Here is a 21,742-nt window from a genome sequence, read left to right as displayed (position 1 = left end):
CCGTAAAGTGGTGAGAATAACTTTAGTCAGCAGAATTTATGTGTGTAAATAAGTACTAGTTCTCTTGATACTTTAGTGACTTCCATTGCTCTAACTTTTCCCTGAGAGACAGTTTACATGCCACACAAGAGAATTTCAGACTTCATAACCCATCATTGCTGTTCTTAATAATTTACCCAAGTCTGCATTGTCTATCTCTTTCACTCATCTCATTCTCAGGATTTGGCTCTGATTGGATTTTGGCTGTTTTCAGCCATCAAACCCAACCTCAAAAGATGAGGATTACTCAAAAAGCTGAAATTTTTACAGTTTGTAGTTCCAAGGCACAAACAGAAATAAAGAATATCCTGACTGGAAGCCATCAAAATATCATTCTACTGCATTTAATTTAAGGAAAGAAGAAGGCCTTACTTAGAGCCAGAAATAGAAATTGCTTAATATATGAAATTTTACAATGTTTTACTAAAATTAATTGAGAAAAGATCTAACTGAGATTTGATCCTGGGCACATTCTAGACACTTGTTTATGCTTTAAATACATGTTCCTATCACTTATTCTAAATATAATAGCTCCCATTCCACCTACTTAAAAAACAGCCATTTTTATGTTAATAATACAAATCTCAGTAAATATAGGGATTATTAGGATTTAGGATATATTGAATTATAAAGCAACGTATTTAAGCTATACTTTGGGGACATTAACTTAAGCAGTGAAATAATCCTGATTTAAATTTTATAGTGGATCAATTGTGTAATATTTACTCTAAACAGCTTGAAGAAACAATCTGGCCTGACCAGGAGCAAACGACAGGAATATCTGAATTCTCTCTTTTTTTTCTTATTACACGAATATATTTAGGCAAAGAAATAGATTATAAAGTTGATGGCACTCTAGCTATGAAGTCACATTTTAAAGTACTATCCATTGCACAGTTGGTAACCAACTTCATAACTTGTAGTACTTATTTTGACAATCTTTTGTGTCTATGGAACAGGACTAAAAGCCTTAGAATATAGTGAAATAGTTTTTATTTTTGTATAATTCCCATTTCTTTCTCATTTCTATAGTTTCACAGTGAAGAGAGGACGATTAAGTAGATAGCTGTTACTACAGAAAGTGAAACCTTATTTAGGATTGTTGTCACTGGCAGCTTGGAACTTAACCAGGAGGTGCTGGAAGAGATGACTGCATATACTTAAATGGTGCTTAATGGTGCTTAACATTTAAGTTGCTCTTAGTATGCTGTTGTCGAGGCTCACTGCTGTCCTTGACTCTATAACAGTTTGTGAAGGAGTGGAAAGATGAAGAAATAGAGAAACATTTAAACAGTGTCAGGGTGGGTTGTGAGAATATGGGAGAAAAAAGGAATTTGGATAAATTTTTTTGATTGCTTGTTTTAGTTTTATGAAGGGGAGACAATAAAAGAAATAAAGACAATAAAACCAATCTGTCTATACCAACAGAAAATTTCCCCAGTTGCCCATACTTTTCAGGGATGTAATCTGCACCCACAAAGATGGCATAGATCATTGTGTGTCTTTTCTTGCTCTTTTTGAAACTAGTCCTTTGCAATTTCTTATACTGTGCTCTCAACTATAGCTATTTAAAAATCAGAGATATAGTTTCCAGGATCTAAAATGTACCCTTGTCGTGTGTGCATATACATTTGTTTGCCTCCTTATTCCTGGCCAGTTCTAAAATGGACCTGAACTATCCTTGGATTAGCCATGGAATCGCACCCTCCTCCCTACTCATTCCTCTCCTTTAGATTCACATTCAACCATTGAGTACAGAAAAGTTGCTAGAAGGTTGGAGTATGATGTATGACATAACTGCCTTTGGCCTTGCCCTGGAGATGGTGATGATAGTTAACCATCGAGTGCTTCTTATGTGTCAGGCACTATTTTAGGTCCATCGTTTACAACAATCCTATGAAGTAGAATCTGCTATTATATTATTTGCTCATATGATAATATATATTCCCTCATATTTATGAAGGAAGAGAGTAGTATTTAGCTATGATCTTGTCAGAGATTGTTACTGGGTTAACTTTACTAGCAGTGTATTAATTATGCAAAAGGAGGGAATAATAGTAAATTGGTAAAGTGAAATTAATATTTAAAAAGGAGAGTTTTCTTTTCTTTTTTCCCCTCAACGAAAAAGTACATGATCATGGTTCTATTTAAAATGTGAAAAACTGGAAACAACCTAGAGGTTCTATAGGTAAATAGTTAAATGCTATATATACAATGTTGTATTGTGTTTCTATCAGAATTAATACTGGACTATCTTGATACTTGTAAAGACACATTAAAAATGGTAAGTGAAAAAACCCCACAAATTTAGATCCACAATGATAATTAACAAAATATATCTCTATAGCACTTGATAACAAATATATATGTCTATTAATACAACTTTAAGAAGCTGATGAAGGACAGACAGAATGAGAAGAAGAAAGTGATAAATGTGTTTTGGAAAGCAATGTTGGCCAGTTGGGTAAAGGAAAGGGTTAATTTGGAAGGCTGGGATTAAAATATAACAACAACAAAAAGAAAGTCAATGGAAGGACTCTGTACTATGTTAAATGTTCCAGAAGACCTTTAGCAACAAAACTGTGTGCCCTAGAAATGGAAATTTTCCCGGGGAAGTTGGAGAGCAGCATTTTCCCAAAGTGCCTTTTGCAAAATTGTTTACAAAGATTATTTCGTGTTCCATGTAAATAAAAGTGTGTGTAGTGAAGCAAATTTTGGAAATCCTAGGTTTCCTAAGATTAAACAGATTCTTTGGGGTAGAACTTGTCAGCACCTTAATACAATGAGCCTCTTCCCGGGGAGTAGGGGTGGAGGCACACTGCATGGTGCAGCATTGCATAAACTCAGTTGCCCAAGACCACAGAACTGTCTGGTTCTTGTTACGGGAATAGTGTTCTGCAGAATACGCTTTGGGAAATGTATGGGATGTTCCTGAGGTGTCTGTGAGCAGGCGTGAGGGGTGCACAGTGTGGCTCTCTGTGGGTGATAAGTAGTTTGAGGGTGTAATAAGTTAAAATATATCTTAGGGGAAATATCCCAAAGTGAAGGATGATTGCATGTCTCAGCCATTACATTTGTTGATTTTGAATAAAAATTCATGAAAATAACTTCTACGGCTAATCTAAAAGTAATCTTTATTTTTCATATCAGAAGTATGCTGTATGGAGAAGTCAAACTTGAGAATCTGCATTTGATTTGGTTTTAATTTGTTAGGATTTAAGATAAGCCTATTATAAATTTGGAAAGATCCTGCACGTAGCTCTTGGCTGGTTTGAAGGAACTGGCAGATGAATAATGGATGAAGATTATATTTGTATTAAAGTATGACCTGATGGAAGTCTCCATGTATTCGCTCCCCCTCTCCACTCAGCCCCATAGATTTCCCACTCCTCACTTCAGGGTTGCCAACAAACTACATGAGCTGACCAGAGCCAGTGGCCTTTTTCTGTCCTCAGCTCATTGGCCCTCTTTGCGTCACCCACTAGGTTCTCCTCCCTCCCTGGGGAACACTCTCCTCTGCTGGCTTCTGTGACATTGCACTCGCCTGGTTCTGGTCGCCTTCTGTAGCAGTTTCCAGTTTGCTTTGCACGTTCCTCTGCTGACTTCTGAATGTTTTATACATGAGGGCTCAGTGTTGGATCCCCTTTTCTTCTTCTGTACTCTCTTCCAGGTGATTTCCTTCAGACTTGGACTTTCTACATACCCTCTGCGTGGTGATGACTCCAAATCTGTTTTCTCCAGCCAAAACCCAAACATTGTGTTCAAGCCACAGATACCTGCTTGCACTTAATGTCTCACAGATACCTCAAGCGTTGTGTCCCAAACCAAATTTGTGTTCATCTCCTCTACTTCCCAATTTATTAACTCACTCTTTACTGTTTGTATTAATGGCACTACCATCCATCTAGAGTTTTTCTCTTCAATCTCTCTCCAATTCTTCCACTTCTATTTACCCTGCCACCACCATCGTCCAAGGGCACCATCATCTCTAACTTGAATTACTAGTTTCCTCTTCCCTACTCTCCCCACTTTTGCACCCCTCTCTTCAGTCCTTTTTCTACATGGCTGTGAGTTATCTTTTTGAAATGTAAATCTGACCATGACATCCATTTTAAATAAAGCCTTGTAATGGCCTCCCACTGCACACTGAATTTCGAACAAAATCCAAACTCCTTATCATGGCCTTAAACGGACCTTCACAGCCACGTCCTTTCCCCTTTCCTACTTCATCTGCTACAGTGTTCCCCTTGCTCACTGTGCTCCAGGCACACTGGCCTATTTTCAGTCCCTTACACATGCCAGCCTCTTTTGAATTGGCCTTCTCATTGCTGTAGCCTTTCCTTGGAGCAGCTTTCTGCCTGTCCTTTGCATGGCTGACTCCTTCTCACTGCTCAGTCTTAACTGTCATCTCCTTCGGGAGGCCTCCGCTGACTGTCCGGAGCAGGTTTATGCGCCCCTTCCCCTGGCCCCGGGATTTGCGCCCTGCCCTGTTACTTCAGAGCGCCCGTCACAATTTAAGTTTACTTACACTCTCTGTCTCCCACGCTGGATTGTAGACTCCTGAAGGCAGAGACTGTTTGTTTATTCACCAATGTATGATCAGTGTATACAGCATGTAGTAAAGTGCCCTATAAAATGTTTCGTTGAATCAAATAAAACAATGTGAGTGACTGAATTCTGAGGCAAAAACATCTCAAATGTAAAGTTTATTTTTCTGTTACTTTCTTTATTGTATTCTGAGTATATTGAATACTTACGTGTCCATAGCTATGAGCTCAGAGTAGTTGCTGATTGTTTCATTCAACAAATATTGATTGAGCACAGTGCTAGCATAGAGATGAATGATATATGAGGTAAATGATAAATAGGCCTGTGTTTAAGAGCTCATAATCAAGTAGGGAAAACAGACAAACAAATAACTGTAATACAGTACAATAGGTGCTACAGTTAAGGCTTGTACTAGATTCATCAGGACCAGCAAATATGGGTATTTTTTGAGGAGTGCCTCTGAAGGGCTGTGACATGGGCTGGGTCTTGAAATACAGCCAGGTACACTAGGCAAGTCAGGTGGGAGTGGGATTCATACTGAGGTCCGGTATTACAATGGTAGAGAGATGTTAAAACAGCACAGTGCCCCTTGATACCCAGATCTACTAGGTTCCTGTTTCTGATAGCCAACATTAAGAGGTTGGATAGCAAGATAGCTCAAAAAAACTTTATGCAAATCTCTTCGGTGTCTGAGTTTGAGTAGGGAGAGTTTGGGTGTGGCTATAATGAAGGATACCCATGGGAAACATCAGGGTCTGAGGCTAAAGATGTGGTCGGACAGAATCCAGATAGAGAAGTGCTGGGCTAAGGGCTGAGACTTTAGAGAGCCAGGGAAAGGTTTTAAGCAGTGGCCACATGAAGAGTCATCCTGGTGTCGGTGTAGAGGAGCAGTTTGAGGGATATGGGAGTGGAGGCTGACGGGCGAGTTTAGAAGCTAAAGAGTTGCCAGATGAGAGATAAGGAGGGAATGAAAGAGATACCTGGCAGAGGGAGAGGAGGGAGCAGATTCAAGAGATTTGAAAACACTATCTGGTGGGAAGAGGGAAGATGATTTCCAGATTTCTGCTGCTTTGCAGAACTAGTAGACGGAAGTGTTGTTCACTAATTTAGAAGGAACTGGTGAGGAGCACAGAAGAGGAAAGATGATCTCTTTTGAAATTACTGTATTTGAAGTAATGCTAGGATACATATTCATGATAAGTGTTAGATGAATAAGATAAGTATTCATGGTAAGTATTAGAGATCCAGTGATTATGGTATATGTGGCAGTTAACACACAAGAAGTTAAGACCCAGGGGAGGACATGCAGAGGGAGAAAGCCAATGATAGAAGCCTGGGGAACATACATTAAGGAGATGTTAGGAAAGAGAAGTCTCTAAAAATAGGACCAAGAAGGAATAGTCAGAGAGGTGGGAAGACAACAGTGCTGACTTTGAAAGGAAAAGAAATAACTCAGAGGTGTCATATGCCATAGGGACCACCATGTTAATAACAAGACCGTAATGGTCCTTCCATCATAAGCTAATTAGTTTTCATGACCACAGACTACCCTTCCAACTCTAGCTAATTGTTTTGAAACTCTTTGATCTTAGTCAAAGAAAGGGAAGGAATCAATGGATATGTGGTTGGATCCATTCAAATTGATCCCTACCTCTGGAAAGTCAATTTAATATACCAGTGTATTGGGAGGGCAGTATATTTCCATGTAAACTAATATACTATCTTTCTTTCTTACATACCATTCAGTGAAATTGTAAAGCATTATATTTGTTCGATGCAATTTTATTACTTATCACACAGTGAACATACTGATAGTTAAGATTTTTTTAAAAGGTAGAATGCTTTTAATGCAATGTCTAGTTTTATGATAGTTAAAGGAAGATGTGTTATCTAGAGAAGGCAGATGTCCTTGGTACTGTCCCAGTTCAGGACGTGGTCCTTAGCTTTGTTGAGGCTATGGGGATGCACTCATGTTAACCCAACTTATAAGATTCTAGTTGACAAAAAACCAGAATGCCAATTAAAAAAATTATAGTGAGACATATAACTAAGCAGACAAGCTATTCATGCTTGTTGATCTCTATGGGAAAACTTTATAATAGAGTTGAATTATAAGCAGAAGGTTGTTTGGTAAATGTGGGATCTAAGGTAGGGGCAACTAGCTGAATAATCTTATTTTGAAGGTGGAAGAAGAAAATTTGCTCGTGTACTATATTCAGAGTCCTGTTTTGGGTTCTGTAAATAAAACCTAGCTGTCAGTGAGGGCCTAAGATGAGAAGGTGCTGTGTAGGGTATGGAGACAAATCTGTCTGCACTAAAGGACGTAGCCATCTAGTTGAGGACAAGTGCATTTCCTAAGCCTAATGACAAAGAATTGACATTATTTCTTCCTCTAAGGGGGCTCGTATGAGGGATTGGTAATGCTTTGTGTTGGTACATGTTGTTTAGTGCAAATGGTTTTTGAAGTGCATTGGAAAGCTATAATAATTTTTCTTTGAATCTTCAGGTTCCCCTGAAAAGCAAATTGAACATTCATCCATAAATCAAGAAAACAGCACTGCAAGCCCTATCAAGAATAGAAAAGTCAGTCCAGTATCTAAAGACCACCGGACTGGAAAGAAAGCCTCAGAGAATTCATCAGTACAGGGTCAAGTGCAAAAGGGGAACGACGAATCTGAAAGTGATTTTGAATCTGATCCCCCTTCTCCCAAGAGCAGTGAAGAGGAAGAGCAAGAGGATGAAGAAGTTCTTCAGGGAGAGCAAGGAGATTTTAATGATGACGATACCGAACCGGAAAATCTGGGTCACAGGCCTCTCCTCATGGATTCTGAAGATGAGGAAGAGGAGGAGAAACACAGCTCCGATTCTGATTATGAGCAGGCCAAAGCAAAGTACAGTGACGTGAGCCCTGTCTGCAGAGACAAACCTGGCAGTGGACCCATCCAAGAACCCAATATAACACTCCTCACCCCAACCCAGCTGCCTTCTGATATTGCACTGGAGACTCCCAAACAGGAGTTTGATGTATTTGGCGCTGTCCCCTTCTTTGCAGTGCGTGCTCAACAGTCCCAACAAGGAGAGAATGAAAAGAATCTCTCTCAGCAGATCCATTTTCCTACTGTGGGACCAGAGCAAGAAGAATTTGATGTATTCACAAAGGCACCCTTTAGCAAGAAGGTGAATATACAAGACTGCCGTGTAGTGGGGCCCGAAGCACATACTCTCCCTGGTTGTCCCAAAAGCGTAGATATATTTGGCTCTACTCCATTTCAGCCCTTTGCCACATCAACAAGTAAAAGTGGCAGCAACGAGGACCTTTTTGGACTTGTGCCCTTTGAGGAAATCACTGGGAGTCAGCAGCAAAAAGTTAAACAGCGTAGCTTACAGAAACTGTCTTCTCGCCAAAGGCGCACCAAGCAGGATATGTCCAAAAGTAATGGGAAGCGGCATCATGGCACGCCAACTAGCACAAAGAAGACTGTGAAGCCCACCTACCGCACTCCAGAGCGGGCTCGCAGGCACAAAAAAGTGGGCCGCCGAGACTCTCAAAGCAGCAATGAATTTTTAACCATCTCAGACTCCAAGGAGAACATCAGTGTTGCACTGACTGACGGGAAGGACAGAGGGAATGTCCTGCAACCCGAGGAGAGTCTGTTGGACCCCTTCGGTGCCAAGCCCTTCCATCCTCCGGACCTGCCGTGGCACCCTTCACATCAGGGCCTGAGCGACATCCGTGCTGAACACAATCCCGTCCTGCCTGGGCGGCCAAGACCGAATTCACTACATGGGTCATTCCACAGTGCAGATGCGTTGAAAATGGATGATTTTGGTGCCGTGCCCTTTACAGAACTTGTGGTGCAAAGCACCACTTCACATCAGTCGCAACAGTCCCAATCAGTCGAATTAGACCCATTTGGTGCTGCTCCATTTCCTTCTAAACAGTAGATACTTCTGACAGACTCTTCGTGTTAACTCCTGTTTCAAAAAAAGTATGAATAGTTTTATCAATTTGAAAAAATTTATTTGTATAGCTCTTTATATCATTCATTCTTACAGGTCAATCAGAATAAGTGATTTTTAAATAAACCAAATAGAAAAAGGAAATCTCTCCACAGGGTAGTGACCTGATGTCTCTTCCACACGGGAGAAAAGGGAGCTAAACTGCAAGCTCTAAGCCAGGGTTTCAGCCACCGACATCACCGTACAGAAATCCAGGGAGAGCACGTGGCCCCTTTCCAGTTGTGTAGCCACTGAAAAGGGACTGGAAAGCGGCGTCGTGGTTTTTATAACAGAATGTCACTTTCCTGTGCATATCCCAGACTCATTCCAGCACCCAGCATCTAAAACTAAGCTTATTTGTACATAACACCAGTTGGATTTGTGGATTTTTTAAGGTCTGTTCTAATTTCCACCATGTTAAAAAAATAAATCAATCTAGTTCTTGTCAAGAATTAGAAAGTTCTTATCTGGAGAGCGCAGAGATTGAGTCCTTAGGCCTTTCTCTACAGAGCAGAGCCAGAAGTAACTGACGATTGTGCCTAAAGCTGCTCCATTTTAACAAACAAGTGCCATTAATATGGAATATCTGCATAGAAGCCTAGAACAGAAACTAAGACAAGTATCTGATGTGTGGAAAATGTAAAAGAAAAAAAACAGAAGAGAGAAAAAAGAGGACTTGAGGAACACTTTATATTGTTTTTAAATGGCTTCTTGCTCAAAACTTTTATTAATCATTGTCCCTAATAAAGCAGATTATTGGAAAACTGGGAGGACAAGGGTTACGCAGAAATTTTGTTTCAGGAAAAAGATACGTAGCTGAAACCCTGAGTTTTTAAGACGTTTACAATGTAAAATCATGTTGCATTTAATCATGTACTTTATTAAATTACCACCCTCACCAAATATTCCCCACGTCGTGAGCAACAACTTGTTAGTTAGGTTTGGAGGGTGGAGTAGTTTTAATAAAGTGCACAGCAGTGAAACCCACAAAGCCTTATAGGCAGGACTCGCAAATCCTGCTGCAAGTACCTCTGCACTGACACGCAAGATCTTAAGGTTGGCTGTGAGGCGCTGGATGGTGAGGGACTAGCAACTGTGCTAGATGATGGTGTCTTTAGTCAAAAGAACCCAGCTACCAAATCGCCTTTATCTACACCACAAATCCTAATTAGAAACTTGAGATTTTGTAGAAATTGTTTAATAAGATAGAATTACACATATGAATTAATGTGAATACAGTATCTGTGCTTCCTGTGTCTCCAACTATTTTTTCCTTTTTTTTTCTTTTTTGAGCAAGATGAGCCCTGAGCTAACATCTGCTGCCAATCCTCCTCTTTTTGCTGAGGAACACTGGTCCTGAGCTAACATCTGTGCCCATCTTCCTCTATTTCATATGTGGGATGCCTACCACAGCATAGCTTGCCAAGCCATGCCATGTCTGCACCCGGGATCCGAACTGGCAAACCCTGGGCCACCGAAGCGGAACGTGCGAACTTAACCCCTGTGCCACTGCACTAGCCCCTCTTTCTTTCTTTTTTTTTTGAGGAAGATTAGCCCTGAGCTAACATCCACCACCAATTCTCCTCTTTTTGCTGAGGAAGACTGGCCCTGAGCTAACATCTGTGCCCATCTTCCTCGACTTTATATTGGGGTGCCTACCACAGCATGGCTTGCCAAGTGGTGCGTAGGTCCGCGCCTGGGATCTGAATGAGCAAACCCTGGGCCACCAAAGTGGAGTGCGCAGACTTAACCACTATGCCACCAGGCCAGCCCTCCAGCTATTTTAAGTTATAATTAACTGTCCTTCCCTATCAAATTAACATTTAGAAGTTTCTAGAACTGTTAAAGCTATTTACAAAAAGGGGTGGAAAGTCTTATCAACTGGCACTCTCCTTGATTGATATATTTTAAATTAACTCTCTGAACCCAGTTAAACAATATGAGTAATCTTATTAGAATCTCTTAATGATAGTGCCCCAATTGGGATGAGCTATTTGCCTGTTCTCACAGTTCTAAACTTGGACAGAAGTAAAGTATATGTGACTAAATCATATATTCATTTTTTATTGCTTCTCTTTCCTCTTATCTTTTCAATCAGATATAAATTTGTGGACAAACGGGGAAGCAATATGTGAACCACAGTGTAGCAGAGGCAGACCAAGCATTACAGACTGCTAAAGAGCTATTCTTGTAGAGCCCGACTGCACCAGTTACTTGTCCTTGTGCCAAAGGCAAATATTATGTTTGCACCTTTTTTTCTGATTCTCAGGTTGATTAATACTGCTAATGCAAATGCTTAAGTAGATGTTCTTTAAAACTTTACAAAGTAGATTCAACTGATACTTTCTTTTCAAAGTGAAGAGTTGATTACACATAGTAAATTCATGAACTACAGTAGGTTTGTATCAAACAGTTTTTTTTTTTTAATGAAAATCTGTTGGTTGACATGTACACAGTATGCTTCTTTGACTATTTTAGTCCTTGGCCTTGGTCTCTGCTAGACCTCATAAGTCTCATAATTTACAAGTGGTAGTGGGTGATTAGTGTGGTCTCCTTGGGGTGGATACATGAAATACCTACAGTCTATCTGATACCAAGGCCTCGCTTACGTGCTTTTTAATACACTGAATTTTAAATGATTTAGACACTGATGTAGACACTTTGGCTTATAATGTTGGGTAAATTCTAAGGAAACAACTTTAACATTGTTTAAAACATTTACATTCTTATGTTTATTATATCACAGCCCAGTGACTTTCCTCTTTTGAGATTATAACTCAGAGGAAACATTTAGGATTCAGTAGGGGACCCAATGGGATAGAAATGGGAAGATCCCTTTGTGTTGAAAAAGAGACATTTTCCCAAGGAGGACAGGATTAGGCTTGCTTTCCATTTTCCATCATCTCCTCCCTCTACTGTTAAGATGGAAGTCACTCCACACAGCTGATGCTCATATGAGAATTAGGAGAATAAAGCTCCCAAGGCATGTGAAAGAGCCTGATACATACGTGGCACACAGCACTCAGTAAAAGTTTGGCTTTATAATAGGATGGTCCAATTCCTGTTTAAGGAAGGAAGGTTGAAAAATTATTTTCCTATTATTAATCAGGTGTCCTCTGTGCTTCTTTAGCATGTAAAGTAGTCATAACTCTAAACCTGTAATACTTGAACATCACTAAGGGAAGTAAAATATGAAGCTAGCAAAAATCTGAGGCCAAAGTTATTTTGTCCTAACAGCTTTAATAATGCTTGTTGATTTTGAGTAATCTTTTAAAAAGTGGACCATTTACTTAATTATTTTAATATTATCACTTCCGCAAAATGTTGGTGTTAAAAAGATCAGCTTTTATAGCATTGAAGAATGTATCTGCTAAGACACAAGAGTCGCTTGGTATATATATTAGGTGGAGGAGGAAAGGTTGGAGGCTGGATGAAAATTTAACCGACTAGAATACTTAGTTCAGAAGCGATTCAGAAGTATCTATCAGAAAATAGTGTAATTCTTCCACTCACCTGCCCCTTCCCTGTGTGTATTTGGGCACAGTTAAGACATTATTTGGAATTGTAGATAGATGCACCTTTTGTTCCTACCTTGTTTATTGTTTAACAGTGTTAGATTGTGGTCCTCTTGCTGGTGGAAAATACTAAGATGGGGCCCACTCTTCTACTCCGCTGTTCATCAGGCAGAGCAGTTTTCTTACTATTCGGCTACTCTGCTTGCTTTATTTGAGATTTTGGTACTTCACATAAGCATTGCTGGAAGGTACACATGTATTAATATCACTAGTTCTGAGGAGTTTGGGTACATTTGTTATATGTAGAATGTGCAGTCAACTTTTTCTTTTCAGCAAAATTACTCGTCATTTTTAGGTCCAATATTGAGCTGACAGATCTACTGTGAGAATGAGATGACATATCTACTGTGAGAATAACATAAATGATAGTTTATTTGAAAACTTTTATACATAGTGGTGTTTATATATTAAGATAAATATATAAACACATACATGCATGCACACGTCACATCTCATTACTGCAGAGTTAATGTGAATTTTTAAATTTTAAAAGGAATTGCAACCACAATCATTACTAAAAGAACATTCACTTCTAGTGAGGGTTTGCAAAAGCCACTAAAAGAATTAGATGAAAATGCAAAGGGTCATCATTTGGGGTTACTTTTATTTAAAAATATGTTGTGCTACTTTTGAAAGAGAATTGTTATTACTACGCTCTTTGCGATTGAAAAGTCGTCTACTAGTAACCAGTATAGTAATAGTAAGCTACTTTTTAATTGCTGACAAACAGCTTTAAGTGCACTTTCTTTGATTACACTTCCATTTTTTGTTAAACTTGAATTTTCTGAAGCCTTTTATGTACCACTAAGCAAATAACTTTAACTTTTAATAAACCTGATTTACATCTTTATTATATTTCTAATTGTTATAAAACATACTTTCTAAATAACTTCAATCCTCAGATCTAGCTGGGAAACTGTCATGAGGAAGAATCAGTTGCTTTTTCCTTCTTTGATCTAATTAAGCACTAACTGATTTAGCTACTTTATTGCCTTTACATTGCTTATTCTTATTGACTGAATTCTGTCCTTCATTTACTTTGTTTTGTTTGAAATTTAAAGTTATTTTCTTACTGTATTTATCATACCTACTGTTTTAATAATCTGCTTTCTTTAAATGCAATAAATCCCAAATGGATTGCATATTCTTTATAATCAGTGACTTCAGAGTTTTTCATTATTTGTCTTATTAAAAGTTTTGGATGTAAACTTCTGTTCAGTTCTTTTGTTCACACCACAGACTTTAAGCACCTATTATGCACCAGCCATTGGAACAGAAAAATGAATAAGACTAGATCTCACTTCTGAAGGAGCTCACGGTTTGGGAGGTAAATGAGCACACCCATTTTGCCCTAGCATTTTTGCACCACCATCACTTAATAGCACAGTTTGTTCAGGCGCTACAATTCCTGAGACTTACACTGACGAAGGTAAGGCAAAAACATAAGACTTTGAAGTACTTTCTGAATGTTTGGCATAGTTTTTGCATTATGTATAATTTATTTTTCAAACTCCTTAAAAACCGGTAACATAGAACTGTTAAAAAACAGTTGCGTAAATATTGTAACCCTTGATTATGTCAGAAAAGCAGCTTTAGCATGTTAAAGAGAAAACCCATTTATGGGATTGACAGAGAAGTTTGGCATCAAGATCGCAATGTTATCTTATGAATTATTTGATAAACTGGAGTCTTAGACTGTTGGCTGGTAGAGAGATTCATCTTACTAGTTATGAATGAACTTTTTTTGGAACTAGTAACATTTATCTAAAGTTATGTGGAAAATTAAGGGTTTTGTGTCCTTTTACTAAATAGCACAGAGGAACAAAATAGCGGAAATGGTTAGAAAAGTTACATAAAAAAAGAAGTGTGGAATGTACCACTGTTCAAATTCAATTAGAGTTACCTTCTTTAGAGAAGACTGGATGCCGCAATTAGAGCTACTTGATGAAGAGCAAATCCCTCTTTAAGGAAGTCCAGCTCCGGCATCACATGTAAGAGGTAGTTCATATTCTCACACTGAAGGCATGAGCTTCTGAAATATTATTTGTTGCATATTTAAAAAGAGATAGTTCACTTTTGCTTCAGATGGTTGGAACTACTGAAATCACGTTTGTTCTGTAGTGTTTTTCGTCCCAGATTTATAGAGCAGGACTAGAACCATGGCGGCTGCCATTCCTGCCCTCCGGGGATGGAAGCTTCACTTTTCACAAGAGAGAGACCCCTGCCGCCATTACCTCTCCCTTCTGAAAAGCTTTTCTCAAGGCGGTTTCAGTTTTGCATCATTACCTTGCTACCCTCCTCAGGATCTATGACACAGAATTTCGGGGGACATAAGTACTCAATAGCATCTGTACCTCTTTTCAGTATAAACACAGTTATGGGGACAATGCATGTAAAAGACACGTCCGCCCCTCCGCCAACAGCTCAGCTGATTCTTCACCTCACACCTTGGCAGGGGTGGAGTTACTGGGATTGACAGTTTGGGAGGCTATGGACCTACTCAGCTCAGCAACCAGCAGCAATCCAGAAGTGCAGGCTTTGCCCCTTGACATTTAACACAGGGCAAAGGATTACGCCAGTCAATCGCAATCTTCAGCCCGCTTACTTTGTCCAGGTGGGATGCCATAAGATGTGACAGATAGTCCCTGAATCTTCATTCCTGATTCTAAAACATGATGTTGAAGCTGTTATGTTTTATGAAGAATGACAAGCAGCACTTAATGTATGTAGTAAACCCAGTTTATTTACAGAATACATATTCTGCCATGCAGCTTACTGAATTGCACTCCCTGTAATAACAAAAAAGACAAGCACTATCTTGCTATCTGAAAATGGCTTTAAATAGAAAGATCACTGTCTCTTCAATGAGTTAACTACAACCTTATAAGTCACTATAAACAATTTAAAACAGCCATGGATAATTTTAAAATGCACTTGCAAAGTCTGTAGGTAAAGAGCTTTTATAGTTTACACATTGGTAAAATTAAAACCAGTCTTGTTAGTACTGTAGCTGAATAGTGTACTTTTAATCTTATTTTAATAAACCTATAAAACAAAAATAACAAGTATACATTATTACAAGGCTCATATTTGTAGGCAATTTTTAAATAGTTATTCTTTAATGTTAACAATGTCTTAAAAATTTTGCCAGTAGTGATGTGCACACAGTAGGTGGTCAATAAATGCTGATATACAGAAGTATTTATAGTTGACAGCAATCCACATTCATTCATCCTCTACTTTATAATAAATACATCATAGTAAAGAAAAAAATGAGAGGACAGCTTTCTTAAAATACTTAACATTTTCATAAAAAGATGAAATGTTTACATGGTTTAATTCTCCCTACAGTCAGACCTGTATGCCTTTTAAATTAAAAAAAATATTAAACACAGTATGCTCTTTTTATCTATTAATTCAGATGGCAAGTATTAAATCATACACTGTAACAAAAACCAGGAATATTTTTAAAAATTAGAAAATGAAACTTAAGGTTCATTATGTGTTTATTTTGAGAAGATTTCATAATAAAAATGGTGCCAGACCTAAAATAACTAAGACTTCTTCACTTTTAAATTAATTATAACTATTCAGTGTATTCTGTTTGGCCAAAATGACAAAACGTCTATTTAAAAGCAATGATATCATGTAAGTCAATAAGCAATATTTTAAAGAAAAATATCCTATTATCATTACACCAAAATCTTCTATCACTAAGCATATGGATCAAATTTGTAGTCTTATGAGGTAAAATAACCATTTTCAAAGTAGTATTCCATCATGATAATGGGTACAATTCAGTGTGCCCTTAACCTACTGGGGAAAATCCTCCTTGCTGAGATACTAGCATGGGAAATTTATATTCCAAAAACACTACACTGAAAAGAAATATAAAAATTTTGCAGATGCATAAACTGAGGCACATTAAAGTAATATTTCTAATACCAGATGTACAAATGGCATTTTGGGAATAAGCTTCCCATCAATCAACACTTCTGATATTTATTAATTCCAATGATCTGAAGATATACCAGTATTTAAAGCAGCTCATATCAACCCGTTAAGAAATTTGGATACTATTTTATATTCCAATAAACAACATATGTTTTTATGAATGATTGCTTTAAGGGATTTAATTTATGCAAAAGACCAAAGAACAAGAGTGTTTATGTTGTATGATAGGGCAGTGAGATCTATTTTTTAAGTATATACAATAAAGAGCAAATATAATGTTTCAGGCCCTAATATCAGAGAGTGTATATCAATACTTTGGGTTATCAATACAACGCTAACATGTGCATAAACAGACTCCAGCACAGGTACATCATCAAATGGGGCATCTGCGTGACTTCGTTCTAAGGCTTAAGGTTCATTCCAGGGTCAAGACTGGGCCATCTGGATTCTACGGCCTTGAAAGTAGCACCCATATAGCTGGGAACTCCTATCATCAGGAAATTTAGGACTGCAAATTCAGAGAGGCAAAAGCTCTTCTGCTACAGGAATTTTGGAACCAAAAACCTGCAATCCACTGGCAAGAGTTCAATTATTATATGGAATTAAATAACATTATTTGAAATTAAAAAGCTTAAATGGCTAATAACTTGGTTATTAGACCACAGAATTTGTCACCTGATCATGTAATCAGTTTTAAAGTGATTCTTATCTGATGGGAAATGACAACACAAGTTCTTTTCTTCTTCTCGATGCCTCTCTCAACTTAAAGGAGAAACGGCTTAAAGTTTTTGTTCTAGCAAACTAAAAAATCCAATGTTCCTAGGGACAAGAGAACCTACAGCTAAAGGAAATAATATCTTAAGTGCCAGTTTCTCAAAAAACAAGTATTCAAAGGCTAGTGATTATTCAAATCACTATCTGGGCTTGTGTTAAGCATAGGCTATCACAACCCTTGCCTTTATCAGGCACTTAAACTTGATCATCTAATGTAAATATCTTCTATTAGAGTAATCACAAGATGACTCCATTTTGTAACGGAGCTGAGCCCTTCCTAAGGAAATTAAGCTGGTGTTAAGTAAAACGAATACTACTTCTACACTGGTTTCACATTCATTGTTATTCAGATGTTTCTTACGAATGCCAACTAATTTTCACTCTCTGTACAAGCAGCAAATTAGTAGTTTTAAGGGCCAGTAAAGCAGTTACTATTACAGATCCCCGAGTATATTTTTCCATTTTTATAAAGTATTACTCATGATATATTAAACAAAAGGAAAAAGGAAAAAACGAATGGGAATGTTAGAAATAGTGGGGTATACAACTCCCCATTATATATTGCTTAACAACTGAATACACCAGGTGGCCATACCTGAATTCACAAATGTGAAACATAGTCAGGACAAGGCTTGCTATGTCTGTACTGCATGACATATACTGTTGACTGATGCCACCAGTATAACATTACTACTGCAAGGATATGCCATATTTGGTGGCTTGATCCGAGGTAGTTTAGTTGTCCTAGAAGGGAAGGTAGAAAGAAAAGAATATTGATTGTGATATTTTGATATTAATATAAAAATATATTTCCATCTCTGGCCTTGTAAATATGGCTTAGCAGCAAAAAGATTTTGGCAATCTCAGAGCACCTTGAGATGGACTGGAGATTAATTTAGACCCAAATGTTTTTAAAAAAGGATGAATTCATATTTGAGTCTAATTTTAAGATTTTATTCGTTAAGTACACTGGTGAATTTCAGAAATACTATTCCAAGTGTGTTTTCAAAATCTAACTTAGTTAATTTCGGGAATTTGACCTTTTGTCTCCATGTCTCAACTTATATATCTGCTAAGAAAAGACATTACATGAAAGAAGCAAAAGAAATGAGGGCTACAAATCATGGAGTGAGTTAGGTATGACGGGGATACACCGTTGTATTTGGATACATGCCTGCCAGAAGCACTTTTTATTTCAAGCAGGTGTGTAAGGAGACAGTTTAGACCTGAATCTTGTGCTATCAGACTAATGGAATAATCTTAAAAATGTAATTACTAATGGATTAATTAACTAAGGTTGATTAGTTCATACACAACTAAGAGAACTATTTAATTTCTCTTTGTGGAAAAGGTTAAATTCCAAGGAGATTAAGTAATTCACATGTGGGAAGCTTCTTGAAAAATAAGTAAATAACAAAATACACAGCCATAGAAATTTAAATGTAAATATCTTTTTCTTACTAACTGTGCTTCTATAGTCCTGTGATGTAAATATTCTCTAATCTTCTGTCTTTTCTTACCAAGAATAATAATTGGTACGCTCTGTAGATTTTAAAGTATAAGTCAACAGAATCCTTTCTGTAGGGGTTCTTAGCCTTTTTTGGTGCCAGGGAATCTGACTGTCTAGGGAACCCCACAGACTCATTTTGAAAAGCACGAAATACAGAGGATTACAAAGAAAATTGCTTATATTCTAATAGAAGTATCACAGATCCACTTAATTGTGTCCACGGATGCCTTGGGAAATCTTGGACCCATCAAATACCACTGTGATGTTCATGTATTTTTAAAAATTTAATCTAAGCCAAAAGTAAGTGCTTAGGTTTAAGTTTTTTGATTTCACAGTATTCACCCACCATCTCACCACCACTGCATGTGTTTCTCTTTACAGCCAGGTCATCAATGAGGACTGGCCAGGCAAGGTTTCTAAGCCATGCACTCATGAATATCACTTTTATCTGTAAAGACTTTCCATTTTTTACGGTCTCCATAGCTCCACTGCTCAAATTCATCAGTACTCCACTACACATGCAGCTACATGGGGCACATTTTATGTCAAGTTCATCCTGGAGAAAAGTTGAGTTATGTCACATTTGACCTTTTATAGGTGTCTTATATTAACAGTTGTGAACTTCTGATCTGAATATTTTAAGGCCTAAAAACACCATTGCCATAATCACATAGTGCAGAGAAGTTTCATGGTTCATTTTCTAAATGTATCGTGATGAAGGAGAAATCAATAATAAAAGAATTATTAATAAAGTGATACAAAATCTATTTTACCAGAACTGTTTTCTGAGGAAAATTCTGGCCCTGCCTGGAGGATGGGGTGGTCTTCAAGTCAGGGACATATCCTAGTTAAGTTCCCAAATCCTAACGTTTACACTCAGGTTCTTCTTTGTATTCCATTCTTATTTAAAACTTAGTGGTGTCAAACCAAGTGCACAGAGGGAATGCCTGAAGTTCTGTGGTCTATTCATTCTCCAGATCAGGGTTTCTCATCCTTTCTTCCTCCCCAACACACGTGACGAGTGGCACAATTCTGCCTTTGAGTCACTGTGGAAGAGATTGTGAACCCAGAAGAAAGGGGGGACAAGCTTGCAGTTTGAGTTTAAACTACGCCCCTACCTCTAGACCTCAGAACCAAAAAGTCGCTGCTTTATGTACTCTGCTATTCTTTACTCAAGCCACAGCTCACCTGGACTGGCATCATCCAGTCCCCTACTAAACTACGTTTCATTTCTGGGACTGGGGTTGAGGGATGTCATCAAAATAATAATTGCTAACATTTACTAAGTGCTTACTACTTGTGAGGAACTGTGCTCTATGTTTCATGTGCTTTCTCTCATCTTATCCTCACAATAATCCCATGAGAGAAAGTATTATCTCCATGTTTCAGATAAGGAAACTAGAGCTGAGAAAGCTTACGTAACATTAGCTCTTGCAGCTAGGCAGTGGCCAACGTGAGATTTGAACCCAAGTAGTCATGAGTCCAGAGGTTCCTAAACAAGCATATACATGTTTTGGAGAACACTATTCACTTTACCAGTGTCCTCTTATCTTCCATCATAAAATTTATCTCTGCACTGAAGAAGCAGGGAAATCTGTCCTCGAGTTACTAGCTTGTGTATATCTTGGGGACATAAAGACCCTTAACTTATATTACTTTCCTCTTAGTCTGAGTGCCAGGAAATTGGAAGCCAGATTGGTGGCCTTTATCTATTTCATAGAACCTTATGATGGATATTTTGTGAAGTGATCCTAAACCTGGCTTCTTTTCATTATCTTCTTATTTTCCTATGTCTCTTGTCTTATTTCTTGTTTCATGGATCTCTTCATATATAAATTAATTTTTAAGAATACTTTGGTATATAAAAAAGTAAATGGTAATTGATAATTAGTGCTCCAGAAAAAAAGCAGTGGCTGGGAGTCTTCTGATTGTCACTAGTTAATAATCATGAAATGGTGGAAATCCCATCTACTGGACTCAACTCATATGGAGAGGATGAAAGGATAAGTTTGTGAAAGGCTTTTGAAAGTTACAGTTTTAGATATTCAAGAATAGGAGAGCTGTTCTATAATCAATAATATTGAAAAAATCAATCTAAGTTTTGATGCTCTGAAGCATATATCTCTACCATATATTTAGAATAAAGTTACAAAATCACTACAAAAGCAATACCTACCTGGAAAGTACCGTTCTGGAACTTTGGAAATGTAGAATAGGAAAGCAAGAAGAGCAATCACATACATCACAATTACACGGGGTGCAAAGTCCTGAAAAGCAAAACGTATTTTTTTCACAGATCTTCCTATAGTGACTAAATTCCCAATTAATTATGAATTTATTTATAGATTAGGTTGAATTCATAGGTGGAATTTAAGCCTACTAAATCTCAATTGCTTTTGTAGACAGTCTCCAGTAACAGAAACCCTGCTCTCAACACTGCAGGAAGCAGTCCATGAGAGTGGAGCACAGAGTGCCGTAATGTTTAGGGTATAAGGGAGTCAGACCTTGGACATGGCTGAAGGTCCCAAACTGCATCCAACTCCATCTACAATATAGGTGCACGGGGGGAGTACGTATGGGAATGCAGTTAACAGGTGAATAATAGAGACTAAAGACCAGAGACTCTCGGCTGGAAAAGACCCAAGAGGTTTGGCCCAACAAGAAAATCTCTTCCACCATCCCCAATGGTCCTCTTGAATACTACTATATGAAGCAGCCCACTTCACAGCTCTGTTGGAAAGCTTTTCCTTGCCCTAAAAAATCAGCCAGCTATAATTTATACATATTGTTCCTAATTCTCGTTATAAACCTAACTTACCAAGACGCCATTTAAAAAATAAAGACAAATTACTTTTCTTGCCTTGACAAATATCCGAGAATTATCACGGCCCTCCCTAAATCCTATATTTTCAGGCTAATCAACCTCAGATTTCTCAAACGTTCCAGAACACAACTCTACCCTACCTCCCAGGATTAGCCCATCTGGGACTTTTCACCTTTGGTTAAGTTCCTCACTCTCCATCTTTTTAAAATTAGAGCTTATTGGGGAATTTCTCTGGAAGTCTCCCTCTACTTCTTCACTGCAACGATCTGTGACATCAGCTCTCTGGCCTTGAAGACCATTGTCTTCCTAAGCCGTATTTCTAGTCTAAGATTTCTAAACACAGGAGAGTTGCCATTTTTTTCTGAATTTCTCTAAAATGCACTGGCTTAAGGCGTCTGGTTCTCTTTCTTTGTTATTATAAACTTAAAAGGGATGTATTTACCTCATCCCAAAATTTTGGTCACTTTTCTGTCCATAACCAGTTATTCATTTCTGGTTAGAGTGAAATCTAGAGTAGCA

The 21,742-nt window shown here is 37.9% G+C and overlaps 2 protein-coding genes across 10 annotated transcripts in view; one reads left to right on the top strand and one right to left on the bottom strand.

Annotated features, from left to right (window-relative positions):
- The window catches only part of BMP2K (BMP2 inducible kinase), a 121,680-nt gene extending 108,365 nt beyond the window's left edge, over positions 1-13,315 (top strand). For all 4 annotated transcript variants that reach the window (XM_044766204.2, XM_044766206.2, XM_070505573.1 and 1 more), the window contains one exon: positions 7,094-13,315. In XM_044766204.2, coding sequence (XP_044622139.2) covers positions 7,094-8,532 — 1,439 coding nt within the window. In that variant the 3' untranslated portion in view covers positions 8,533-13,315. The remainder of the gene's footprint in view (positions 1-7,093) is intronic.
- The window catches only part of PAQR3 (progestin and adipoQ receptor family member 3), a 32,904-nt gene continuing 19,587 nt past the window's right edge, over positions 8,426-21,742 (bottom strand). For 2 of the 6 annotated variants that reach the window (XM_014836302.3, XM_070505576.1), the window contains 3 exons: positions 20,576-20,666; positions 17,485-17,633; positions 8,428-8,562 (listed from right to left, as the gene is read on the bottom strand). In XM_014836302.3, coding sequence (XP_014691788.1) covers positions 17,491-17,633; positions 20,576-20,666 — 234 coding nt within the window. In that variant the 3' untranslated portion in view covers positions 8,428-8,562; positions 17,485-17,490. Of the gene's footprint in view, positions 8,563-14,064; positions 14,194-14,882; positions 17,634-20,575; positions 20,667-21,742 lie in introns of those variants that run through there. The other 4 variants (XM_014836300.3, XM_014836305.3, XR_011502168.1 and 1 more) reach the window with 3 other exon arrangements.

The sequence above is a fragment of the Equus asinus genome, chromosome 3 (assembly GCF_041296235.1).
Source record: "Equus asinus isolate D_3611 breed Donkey chromosome 3, EquAss-T2T_v2, whole genome shotgun sequence".
NCBI classification, from domain to species: Eukaryota; Metazoa; Chordata; class Mammalia; order Perissodactyla; family Equidae; genus Equus; species Equus asinus.
This window is presented reverse-complemented; position numbering and strand designations above follow the sequence as displayed.